Raw genomic sequence first — 13767 nt, 5'->3', positions numbered from 1 at the left:
CACACTCATCTCATATGGACTGTCAGGATACCATCTACTGTATGCTGCTCTGTACCATCACTCATTCATATATCCTTATGTACATGTTCCTTATCCCCTTACACTGTGTATAAGACAGTAGTTTTTTTTGAATTGTTAGTTAGATTACTTGTTGGTTATCACTGCATTGTCGGAACTAGAAGCACAAGCATTTCGCTACACTCGCATTAACATCTGCTAACCATGTGTATGTGACAAATAAAATTTGATTTGATTTGATTTGATTTGATGTTAGGGGGGATGTAGGTGGGTGACGACAGTCAGACAGACAGTCAGGATGGATGTGGCTGGGTTAGGACAGTCAGACAGACAGTCAGGATGGATGTGGCTGGGTTAGGACAGTCAGACAGACAGTCAGGATGGATGTGGCTGAGTGGGGACAGTCAGACAGACAGTCAGGATGGATGTTTGGAGGGATGTAGGTGGGTGAGGACAGTCAGACAGACAGTCAGGATGGATGTGGCTGGGTGAGGACAGTCAGACAGACAGTCAGGATGGATGTGGCTGGGTGAGGACAGTCAGACAGACAGTCAGGATGGATGTGGCTGGGTGAGGACAGTCAGACTGGCAGTCAGGATGGATGTGGCTGGGTTAGGACAGTCAGACAGACAGTCAGGATTGATGTGGCTGGGTGAGGACAGTCAGACAGACAGTCAGGATGGATGTTAGGGGGGGGTGTAGGTGGGTGACGACAGTCAGACAGACAGTCAGGATGGATGTGGCTGGGTGAGGACACAGACAGACCGTCAGGATGGATGTGGCTGGGTGAGGACAGTCTGACAGACAGTCAGGATGGATGTTACGAGGGATGTAGGTGGGTGAGGACAGTCAGACAGACAGTCAGGATGGATGTTAGGAGGGGTGTAGGTGGGTGAGGACAGTCAGACAGACAGTCAGGATGGATGTTAGGGGGGATGTAGGTGGGTGTGACATAAATCATGCTAAGAAACTTGTACATGAGAAACTTTGTTTCAAGAGAGGGACAGAACGTGATAATATGTTCCTATCTCACACACACACACACACACACACACACACACACACACACACACACACACACACACACACACACACACACACACACACACACACACACACACACACACACACACACACACACACACACACACACACACACACACACACACACACACACACACACACACACACACTCATCCCCTGAGCCTGAACAGGGTTTAAGCTGAAATATCTCCCACATCCTGTCTGTTCCAGGATAAAGCACTCGTCCATTAGGATGAAGCAGTAGCCTGCAGCTCAACAGGGTATCAAGGACTTCATAATGTTGTCTCGGTTGAGCTTTAGTTAATCATTGAACAGAATGTACTGAAGCAAACTGCCACTGTACCGTTTAGATGACTGAGTACGAGTTTAAATGACCTTTTGTCGTGACTAATTACCACGGGATTAAATGAGCTGGAGACGATCCTAAATGGTTCATGTATTATGAGGCAGAACATTGGTAATTAATGTTCGAATGTTCAGCAGCACTAAAATAAGAAGATGTTCTTCAGTCACAGTATGAGATGGATTCACTATATTTCAGACAGTAGCACGGCCACAACTGATGGAAGGTTTAGTTTTATTGAAATGATTTTCCACTCCTTGCATTTCATAGCATGTTACTAACATGCTCCCACTGTTACTGGTCCGTGTTGTTATTTTAGCCGGGATTCTCATGGCTGCCTTGTCTCTGTGTGTCCTTTTCAGAGGAGGTCTGATCCAGACAGCGGAGCAGTACGAGTTTGTCCACCACGCCTTGAGCCTCTTCGAGACCCGCCTCTCCGCCGACACCGGCCAATGAACAGAGGCCAGGAAGTGGAATTTAATTCCCCCTAGCGGGAAGGACCTATCTTACCTGGTGACTGTGAGGTCATGTGACTAATGAGGAAGTGGATGTTCGGGTGACGATTGGATGGTAGATGTCCTTGTGGGCTTTGTCTTTGTGGACATGTATGGACAGCCTGGACTGCTATTGGCTGATTGATTGAGTCTCCTTACAGAGAGAGAGATGGAGGTATGGACAGCCTGGACTGCTATTGGCTGATTGATTGAGTCTCCTTACAGAGAGAGAGATGGAGGTATGGACAGCCTGGACTGCTATTGGCTGATTGATTGAGTCTCCTTACAGAGAGAGAGATGGAGGTATGGACAGCCTGGACTGCTATTGGCTGATTGATTGAGTCTCCTTACAGAGAGAGAGATGGAGGTATGGACAGGTGATTATGTCTCTGAATGTAATGTATCCGTTCTTCTCTTCCTCTCTTTCCTCCTCCTCTTCTTCTACTACTTCCTGTCATTCGTGAGCAGCTCTGCTTCTGAAAACGTTGTTGTGAGCAACCTGCCTCTGTCCAATCAAACTCTCTGATACTGCAGCTCTGTCCAATCAGATTGCCTGATATTGATTTTGTAGTATAGCTACACTCTGACCTCTTACTACTATGTGCTACAGTAGATGGGTAGGTAGTCTGTGGTCCTTAAATCGTCCATGGTGTTTCTATTGAAAAGCTAAAGGTATGCTGTCTAAATGAATAGCACTTGTCTAAGTGACTTTACTAGGATATTTTTTTAAATTCTGATTATTTATTTATTTTTTAAACTATGTGCTGTTACACAAAGGGTATTATTCTGAAGACTGTTATATTCCACTGGAGGTTGGCTTTTCTCTCAGTAACACACTAGAAGCTGCCCCTCTGCCATATACTATACCTCTAATAGCATGTTGATCATCCATTGAAAGATCTGTGTATGAAAGGTGAGGGAACGATTGGGCCTGTCTGCACGGTACTACACATCACAAGGTCTTTACACTATGGGGATGTGGCCAATATACACACTGACTCGGAAGCAGATAACCAACATAAAAAGCCAGCCGACACACGGCCCTTCAGGAATTGAGTTTGGCAGCCCCTGCTATAGGCCATCCTGTAGATCTACCTTATTCACAGAGAACTGTCATGGCTGCCGTGTGATCCAATGTTCCGTACCAAAGCTCTCTGTTATCAGGTACCTGTAGATCTACCTTATTCACAGAGCCATCCTACCAAAGCTCTCTGTTATCAGGTACCTGTAGATCTACCTTATTCACAGAGAACTGTCATGGCTGCCGTGTGATCCAATGTTCCATACCAAAGCTCTCTGTTATCAGGTACCTGTAGATCTACCTTATTCACAGAGAACTGTCATGGCTGCCGTGTGATCCAATGTTCCATACCAAAGCTCTCTGTTATCAGGTACCTGTAGATCTACCTTATTCACAGAGAACTGTCATGGCTGCCGTGTGATCTACCCTGGCTCTGAAACGACATTTCATCACTAAATCAATCTTAATAACAAAACCTTTTTTCTTTTTCTTTTCAAAAAATCATTGATTTTTCATTTCTTAGCTTTCAAATCCATCCTCAGGTATATTGTGTTGACCATTAAAGGCCCAGTGCAGTCAAAAACATGATCCCCCCCTGTGTTTTATATATATACACATACTATGATGTTGGAATAAGGCAGTTAATTGAAATTGAGATAAAAACGGCTGCGTTGGGCCTTTAAGCATCACAGATATATGACAACTTTCTTTACCAAAATGTAAACGGTTAAATGACATGTTGTGTTTAATTGTTGATCATATAGATTAAATTATAGTAATAATAATTATTTTTGTTTTATACAATATTATGATAATGTTTTGATGTGTAACAGTAAACTCATGATCGTTTGGTACTTTTAGACATGATGTTTTCTCTGTATGACTGAATGGTATAAATTCCCACATACTTTATCTCTGGAACAAAGCAATTATTACAAAGATAACATCAATCAGACACATATACATTTTTTTGTCTGGATTATCTGACCCTGATTTCAAACTCTGATATACTGTAGCTTCTAAATGCCAAATACATACAGTTGAAGTCAGAAGTTTACATACACCTTAGCCAAATACATTTAAACTCAGTTTTTCACAATTCCTGACATTTAATCCCAGTAAAAATGCCATGTTTTAGGTCAGTTCAGGATCACCACTTTATTTTAAGAATGTGAAATGTCAGAATAATAGTAGAGAGAATTATTTATTTCAGCTTTTATTTTTTCATCACATTCCCAGTGGGTCAGAAGTTTACAGACACTCAATTAGTATTTGGTAGCATTGCCTTTAAATTGTTTAACTTGGGTCATACGTTTCGGGTAGCCTTCCACAAGCTTCCCACAATAATGTCTTGAGATGTTTCTTCAATATATCCACATAATATTCCTACCTCATGACGCCACCTATTTTGTAAAGTACACCAGTCCCTCCTGCAGCAAAGCACCCCCACAACATGATGCTGCCACCCCCGTGCTTCACGGTTGGGATGGTGTTCGTCGGCTTGCAAGCCTCCCCCTTTTTCCTCCAAACATAACTATGGTCGTTATGGCCAAACAGTTATATTTTTGTTTCATCAGACCAGAGGACATTTCTCCAAAAAGTTACATTCTTTGTCCCCATGTGGAGTTGCAAACTGTAGTTTGGCTTTTTGTATGGCGGTTTTGGAGCCGTGGCTTCTTCCTTGCTGAGCGGCCTTTCATGTTATGTCGATATAGGACTCATTTTACTGTGGATTAGATACTTTTGTACCTGTTTCCTCCAGCATCTTCACAAGGTCCTTTGCTGTTGTTCTGGGATTGATTTGCACTTTTCGCACCAAAGTACATTCATCTCTAGGAGACAGAACGCGTCTCCTTCCTGATCGGTATGACGGCTGTGTGGTCCCATGGTGTTTATACTTGCGTACTATTGTTTGTACAGATGAACGTGGTACCTTCAGGTGTTTGGAAATTGCTCCCAAGGATGAACCAGACTTGTGGAGGTCTACAATTTTTTTTTTTCTGAGGTCTTGGCTGATTTCTTTTGATTTTCCCATCAAAGAGGCACTGAGTCTGAATGTACGCCTTGAAATACGTCCACAGGTACACCTCCAATTGACTCACATGATGTCAATTAGCCTATCAAAAGCTTCTAAAGCCATGACATCATTTTCTGGAATTTTCCAAGCTGTTTAAAGGCACAGTCAACATAGTGTATGTAAACTTCTGACCCACTGGAATTGTGATACAGTGAATTATAAGTGAAATAATCTGTCTGTAAACAATTGTTGGAAAAAATGACTTGTGTCATGCACAAAGTAGATGTCCTAACCGACTTGCCAAAAATATAGTTTATAAGCAAGAAATTTGTGGAGTGGTTGAAAAATGACTTTTAATGACTCCAACAACCTAAGTGTATGTAAACTTCCGACTTCAACTGTAGATTGGACACGACTCCCTTCAAACTTTTCTGGTAATTCCTAAAAAAATCTGAAGTGAGTTGCACAATTACTAGCTTGGAATCCATCCTGAATAGCGCTCCATTTCACTATGGTCTCACTAGTGAAGCAGAGGAGTAATTCAGGGTGGATTCTAGACAAAACAAATACCCCTCCCTGCTCCTTCCTCTTCAAACAAGACATCCTTGAGCTCATTTCCTTAACTCCACCAGGGTTTCTAACTCAACAAGACGATTCCCACAAACAGCCAAAGTTGTTCTCGTGAAAGCTGCTTGTCCATACAGATCTCCATACAGATCATTACATTTACATTTACATTTAAGTCATTTAGCAGACGCTCTTATCCAGAGCGACTTACAAATTGGTGCATTCACCTTATGACATCCAGTGGAACAGTCACTTTACAATAGTGCATCTAAATCTTAAGGGGGGGTGAGAGGGATTACTTATCCTATCCTAGGTATTCCTTAAAGAGGTGGGGTTTCAGGTGTCTCCGGAAGGTGGTGATTGACTCCGCTGTCCTGGCGTCGTGAGGGAGTTTGTTCCACCATTGGGGGGCCAGGGCAGCGAACAGTTTTGACTGGGCTGAGCGGGAGCTGTAGTGGTAGGGAGGCGAGCAGGCCAGAGGTGGATGAACGCAGTGCCCTTGTTTGGGTGTAGGGCCTGATCAGAGCCTGGAGGTACTGAGGTGCCGTTCCTCTCACAGCTCCGTAGGCAAGCACCATGGTCTTGTAGCGGATGCGAGCTTCAACTGGAAGCCAGTGGAGAGAACGGAGGAGCGGGGTGACGTGAGAGAACTTGGGAAGGTTGAACACCAGACGGGCTGCGGCGTTCTGGATGAGTTGAAGGGGTTTAATGGCACAGGCAGGGAGCCCAGCCAACAGCGAGTTGCAGTAATCCAGACGGGAGATGACAAGTGCCTGGATTAGGACCTGCGCCGCTTCCTGTGTGAGGCAGGGTCGTACTCTGCGGATGTTGTAGAGCATGAACCTACAGGAACGGGCCACCGCCTTGATGTTGGTTGAGAACGACAGGGTGTTGTACAGGATCACGCCAAGGTTCTTGGCGCTCTGGGAGGAGGACACAATGGAGTTGTCAACCGTGATGGCGAGATCATGGAACGGGCAGTCCTTCCCTGGGAGGAAGAGCAGCTCCGTCTTGCCGAGGTTCAGCTTGAGGTGGTGATCCGTCATCCACACTGATATGTCTGCCAGACATGCAGAGATGCGATTCGCCACCTGGTCATCAGAAGGGGAAAGGAGAAGATTAATTGTGTGTCGTCTGCATAGCAATGATAAGAGAGACCATGTGAGGTTATGACAGAGCCAAGTGACTTGGTGTATAGCGAGAATAGGAGAGGGCCAAGAACAGAGCCCTGGGGGACACCAGTGGTGAGAGCGCGTGGTGAGGAGACAGATTCTCGCCACGCCACCTGGTAGGAGCGACCTGTCAGGTAGGACGCAATCCAAGCGTGGGCCGCGCCGGAGATGCCCAACTCGGAGAGGGTGGAGAGGAGGATCTGATGGTTCACAGTATCGAAGGCAGCCGATAGATCTAGAAGGATGAGAGCAGAGGAGAGAGAGTTAGCTTTAGCAGTGCGGAGCGCCTCCGTGATACAGAGGAGAGCAGTCTCAGTTGAATGACTAGTCTTGAAACCTGACTGATTTGGATCAAGAAGGTCATTCAGAGAGAGATAGCGGGAGAGCTGGCCAAGGACGGCACGTTCAAGAGTTTTGAAGAGAAAAGAAAGAAGGGATACTGGTCTGTAATTGTTGACATCGGAGGGATCGAGTGTAGGTTTTTTCAGAAGGGGTGCAACTCTCGCTCTTGAAGACGGAAGGGACGTAGCCAGCGGTCAGGGATGAGTTGATGAGCGAGGTGAGGTAAGGGAGAAGGTCTCCGGAAATGGTCTGGAGAAGAGAGGAGGGGATAGGGTCAAGCGGGCAGGTTGTTGGGCGGCCGGCCGTCACAAGACGCGAGATTTCATCTGGAGAGAGAGGGGAGAAAGAGGTCAGAGCACAGGGTAGGGCAGTGTGAGCAGAACCAGCGGTGTCGTTTGACTTAGCAAACGAGGATCGGATGTCGTTGACCTTCTTTTCAAAATGGTTGACGAAGTCATCTGCAGAGAGGAGGAGGGGGAGGGGGGGGATTCAGGAGGGAGGAGAAGGTGGCAAAGAGCTTCCTAGGGTTAGAGGCAGATGCTTGGAATTTAGCGTGGTAGAAAGTGGCTTTAGCAGCAGAGACAGAGGAGGAAAATGTAGAGAGGAGGAGTGAAAGGATGCCAGGTCCGCAGGGAGGCGAGTTTTCCTCCATTTCCGCTCGGCTGCCCGGAGCCCTGTTCTGTGAGCTCGCAATGAGTCATCGAGCCACGGAGCGGGAGGGGAGGACCGAGCCGGCCTGGAGGATAGGGGACATAGAGAGTCAAGGGATGCAGAGAGGGAGGAGAGGAGGGTTGAGGAGGCAGAATCAGGAGATAGGTGGGAGAAGGTTTGAGCGGAGGGAAGACATGATAGGATGGAAGAGGAGAGAGTAGCGGGGGAGAGAGAGCGAAGGTTGGGACGGCGCGATACCATCCGAGTAGGGGCAGTGTGGGAGGTGTTGGATGAGAGCGAGAGGGAAAAGGATACAAGGTAGTGGTCGGAGACTTGGAGGAGTTGCAATGAGGTTAGTGGAAGAACAGCATCTAGTAAAGATGAGGTCGAGCGTATTGCCTGCCTTGTGAGTAGGGGGAAGGTGAGAGGGTGAGGTCAAAGAGGAGAGGAGTGGAAAGAAGGAGGCAGAGAGGAAAGAGTCAAAGGTAGACGTGGGGAGGTTAAAGTCGCCCAGAACTGTGAGAGGTGAGCCGTACTCAGGAAAGGAGCTTATCAAGGCATCAAGCTCATTGATGAACTCTCCAAGGGTATTATCATGATTTATAATAGTTTAGTAGCCTGGAACCTCAAACTGAATATATCACTATTTCACTGAAACAGCAGGGAAACAGATTAATATTTGTGTTCTGGGCTCTAAACAGGGTTTTAGTGATCAATCGCCGGACGGTCTATAATCTACATTGTTTCTCTTCATGTACATTATATTCATAGGTTGCAAGTTTGGTCACAATATTGTTTTAAACGTTCATGTTGGACTGATGCCCGACTGAGCATTTTGCTAAATGCATCGTCAATGAGCGCTGATGAAGATTTAATCAAAAAGCGCATTACAGTGGATTGGAAATACAATGAAATTCAAAATGAGGCAAATCATTTGTAGGAAAACATTGAATGTCGCCAGATTGACTTTCACTAGCTAGCTAAAATTGAGGGGAGGCCACCGGATTTTAGCTAGCTAACGTTAGCATTGCTACCTATTTTTGACGAACTTTACAAGCTAATGTAGTGTAATTTTTGACGAAACAGTAGTTAGCCTCCGTCCAGAATGCCTCCGGTTGAGGGCGGCTTGACGACGTTCATAACAATGGCATGACACGACCGAGTGATGGAGGTGCAAGTCATGAATATGCATGATGGAGGAATTTATATACAATACATCTATAAGGACCATTAAACATCATGTGGTCAGGCATATCTATAAGGACCATTAAACATAATGTGGACAGGCATATCTATAAGACCATTAAACATAATGTGGACAGGCATATCTATAAGGACCATTAAACATAATGTGGACAGGCATATCTATAAGGACCATTAAACATAATGTGGACAGGCATATCTATAAGGACCATTAAACATAATGTGGACAGGCATATCTATAAGGACAGGCATATCTATAAGGACCATTAAACATAATGTGGTCAGGCATATCTATAAGGACCATTAAACATAATGTGGACAGGCATATCTATAAGGACCATTAAACATAATGTGGACAGGCATATCTATAAGGACCATTAAACATAATGTGGACAGGCATATCTAAGACCATTAAACATAATGTGGACAGGCATATCTATAAGGACCATTAAACATAATGTGGACAGGCATATCTATAAGGACCATTAAACATAACATAATGTGGTCAGGCATATCTATAAGGACCATTAAACATAATGTGGACAGGCATATCTATAAGGACCATTAAACATAATGTGGTCAGGCATATCTATAAGGACCATTAAACATAATGTGGTCAGGCATATCTATAAGGACCATTAAACATAATGTGGACAGGCATATCTATAAGGACCATTAAACATAATGTGGTCAGGCATATCTATAAGGACCATTAAACATAATGTGGACAGGCATATCTATAAGGACCATTAAACATAATCAGGCATATGTGGACAGGCATATCTATAAGGACCATTAAACATAATGTGGACAGGCATATCTATAAGGACCATTAAACATAATGTGGACAGGCATATCTATAAGGACCATTAAACATAATGTGGACATGTGGACAGGCATATCTATAAGGACCATTAAACATAATGTGGACAGGCATATCTATAAGGACCATTAAACATAATGTGGACAGGCATATCTATAAGGACCATTAAACATAATGTGGACAGGCATATCTATAAGGACCATTAAACATAATGTGGACAGGCATATCTATAAGGATGTGGTCAGGCATATCTATAAGGACCATTAAACATAATGTGGACAGGCATATCTATAAGGACCATTAAACATAATGTGGACAGGCATATCTATAAGGACCATTAAACATAATGTGGACAGGCATATCTATAAGGACCATTAAACATCATGTGGACAGGCATATCTATAAGGACCATTAAACATAATGTTCAGGCATATCTATAAGGACCATTAAACATAATGTGGACAGGCATATCTATAAGGACCATTAAACATAATGTGGACAGGCATATCTATAAGGACCATTAAACATAATGTGGACAGGCATATCTATAAGGACCATTAAACATAATGTGGACAGGCATATCTATAAGGACCATTAAACATAATGTGGTCAGGCATATCTATAAGGACCATTAAACATAATGTGGACAGGCATATCTATAAGGACCATTAAACATAATGTGGACAGGCATATCTATAAGGACCATTAAACATCATGTGGACAGGCATATCTATAAGGACCATTAAACATAATGTGTTCAGGCATATCTATAAGGACCATTAAACATAATGTGGACAGGCATATCTATAAGGACCATTAAACATAATGTGGTCAGGCATATCTATAAGGACCACATAGGAATCTATCTTGCTGCTGAAAATGTGCATGTGTTCGACCAAGGAGGATACAGATGGTTGTTTGTTGTGTGACAATGAATTGAGAAACATTTCACTTTTTGTATTATTATTTGTGAAAAGAAAAAAGGTTTTGAATACATAAAACGTTAAACGTCCGTGCATATTGTTGACTGTTAGTAGAGTTGTATCTATTCACTATGTGGGCTTAATGGCCATATTAGCCAGGAGGACAAAGGGGTGCGTTCCAAATGGGACCCTAGAGCCTTTAAAGTGCACTACATTTGACGAGGCCCATAGAGCTCTGATCACAAGTAGTGAACTATCTAGAGAAGAGGGTGGCGTTTTGGACTCAGGCCTATGAGTTCTTCCCCGATGTACTACTAATGGACTTGAATGTTGTGATTGGTTCTCTCCTTGTCCGCCATAATAACCACAGTAGTAACTATTTATATATCTGATATAAGCTGTACATATTGTATGTATGCTTTAATGAAATGTACATGTTTGGAGGGCAGCACAAGGAGAGGTGCAGGCCTCCAACAGCTGTTTGTGTTGTTCCTACTACAGAGGGGAAAAGGGGGTTTATTCTTCTACTGTACGACTGGACATCGGGTCACTGAATACTTGCTGATGCGGAGGAAGTATGTTGGCATTCATCTGTAGTGTTTATTTAAAAAAAAAACAACAGACCAAAACTCAAATGTAAAACTTAGCTGAAACTAAAACAGTGTGTTGAGTAATTGTTTTGGTGGTTTTTACTGAGGGTTTAGTACTGAAGCCCTGCTATGACCTTTAGACAGCTCTGACGTGTTCTGTTGACTGTATTACTGTACTGTACATGGAATATGCTTGGATGTTACTCTACTACCCTGTGTTGTGCAGAGTTGTACTACCTTGAGAGTACTACATTGAGAGTTGTACTACCTTGAGAGTACTACATTGAGAGTTGTACTACCTTGAGAGTACTACGTTGAGAGTTGTACTACCTTGAGAATATTATGTTGAGAGTTGTACTACCTTGAGAATATTACGTTGAGAGTTGTACTACCTTGAGAATACTACATTGAGAGTTGTACTACCTTGAGAGTACTACGTTGAGAGTTGTACTACCTTGAGAATATTACGTTGAGAGTTGTACTACCTTGAGAGTACTACGTTGAGAGTTGTACTACCTTGAGAGTACTACGTTGAGAGTTGTACTACCTTGAGAATACTACGTTGAGAGTTGTACTACCTTGAGAATATTACGTTGAGAGTTTTACTACCTTGAGAGTACTACGTTGAGAGTTGTACTACCTTGAGAATATTACGTTGAGAGTTGTACTACCTTGAGAATATTACGTTGAGAGTTGTACTACCTTGAGAGTACTACGTTGAGAGTTGTACTATCTTGAGAATACTACGTTGAGAGTTGTACTACCTTGAGAATATTACGTTGAGAGTTTTACTACCTTGAGAATATTACGTTGAGAGTTGTACTACCTTGAGAATACGTTGAGAGTTGTACTACCTTGACTAGACAGTTAGCGGCTTGAAGATGCCACTAAACTGCCCTGTACCTAAACAGAAAATGATACTGTACCTAATGAAACTGCTGATACTGTACCTACTGAAACTGCTGATACTGTACCTACTGTAAGACGTTGACTTTATAGTCCCTACTGCCAATAAAGAGAAACTGTTTCGAAATATCACACACTGATCTGTTTTTAATTTCATCCTTGCCTCTCTTCAGCATTTCAAAAAATTGTGATGTTGAAAAGTGAGATGTTGTAAAGTGAAATGTTGCAACAGTCAAAGGCACAGCCTCTGAAACAGCTGACTACAGTATTTCAGGGCTCCAGACTGCACTATAGATCTGTGAAAATGTCAACGGAAACTGTAGTTGTTGAGGTTTGATGTTTTTGTCATACCCAACAGAATATATGCTCAGTTGCCGGAAATTGAAAACGACAACACTGAAAGTGTTGGTTTCATCGAGAGAGAGTAGGGGACAGCGAGAGAGAGAGAGAGAGAGAGAGAGTAGGGGACAGCGAGAGAGAGAAAGTAGGGGAAAGCAAGAGAGAGAGAGTAGGGGACAGCGAGAGAGAGAGACAACAAGAGACAGCGAGAGAGAGCGAGAGAGACAGCTCAGTTGGTAGAGCATGAGCTTGAGAGAGGGAGAGAGAGAGAGAGAGATCACCCAGAGAGAGAGAGAGAGAGAGAGAGAGAGAGAGAGAGAGAGAGAGTAGAGAGAGAGAGAGAGAGAGAGAGAGAGAGAGAGAGAGAGAAGAGAGAGAGAGAGAGAGAGAGAGAGAGAGAGAGAGAGAGAGAGAGAGAGAGAGAGAGAGAGAGAGAGAGAGAGAGAGCATACAGGAAGGGGAAAAAGGAGTGGACTACCTAAAAGTAGTTCTGGAGAACAAAGACTTTTGATGACCTCTCTCTCTCCAAGGGGAAAGTTTAGAGACACATATTTTAAAACACATCTATAAAAAATTTAAAAAATATTTTTATTGAAATGTTACTTATAGAGAATGAAGTATCAACTGCACACTATTTGACTCATACCCACCAAAGTTCTATATCGTAGTCTAAGGGGGGTCAGGTTGAACGCTGTGGAAGCTTGGAGCTGGAGTCATACCAACATTCTACTGCTTGAGGATATCCTGTAAGGACTCAAGTATCTCACTGTTTGGAGGAGGTGGAATTGGATGGAAGTGTCTGACGTGAAACAGTGATCAGTTGTCTTCACACAACGTCTACTAGGAGTTCCTTACGACTGAATTATCTGAAGAAGAAAAACATTCTGGGTGATTTTGGAACATTGCAACTGCAAAGCTTCACAGGACTTTAGTTGTACTCAAGTGGATGAGGCAGTTCTTCTGATTTAGTTGTACTCAAGTGGATGAGGCAGTTCTGATTTAGTTGTACTCAAGTGGATGAGGCAGTTCTTCTGATTTAGTTGTACTCAAGTGGATGAGGCAGTTCTTGTGATTTAGTTGTACTCAAGTGGTCAAGGATGAGGATGTGATTTAGTTGCAGTGGATGAGGCAGTTCTTGTGATTTAGTTGTACTCAAGTGGAAGTGATTTAGTTGTACTCAAGTGGATGAGGCAGTTCTTCTGATTTAGTTGTACTCAAGTGGATGAGGCAGTTCTTCTGATTTAGTTGTACTCAAGTGGATGAGGCAGTTCTTCTGATTTAGTTGTACTCAAGTGGATGAGGCAGTTCTTGTGA

General features: G+C 43.3%; 1 protein-coding gene across 1 annotated transcript in view; it reads left to right on the top strand.

Moving 5' to 3' along the window:
- The window catches only part of LOC124021900 (receptor-type tyrosine-protein phosphatase R-like), a 125053-nt gene extending 122091 nt beyond the window's left edge, over positions 1 to 2962 (top strand). The window contains 1 exon segment of the mRNA XM_046337033.1: positions 1768 to 2962. Coding sequence (XP_046192989.1) covers positions 1768 to 1861 — 94 coding nt within the window. The 3' untranslated portion in view covers positions 1862 to 2962.
- Positions 2963 to 13767: the final 10805 nt, after the last annotated feature.

This window comes from Oncorhynchus gorbuscha, unplaced genomic scaffold, assembly GCF_021184085.1.
Source record: "Oncorhynchus gorbuscha isolate QuinsamMale2020 ecotype Even-year unplaced genomic scaffold, OgorEven_v1.0 Un_scaffold_1247, whole genome shotgun sequence".
In the NCBI taxonomy this organism is placed as follows: domain Eukaryota; kingdom Metazoa; phylum Chordata; class Actinopteri; order Salmoniformes; family Salmonidae; genus Oncorhynchus; species Oncorhynchus gorbuscha.
This window is presented reverse-complemented; position numbering and strand designations above follow the sequence as displayed.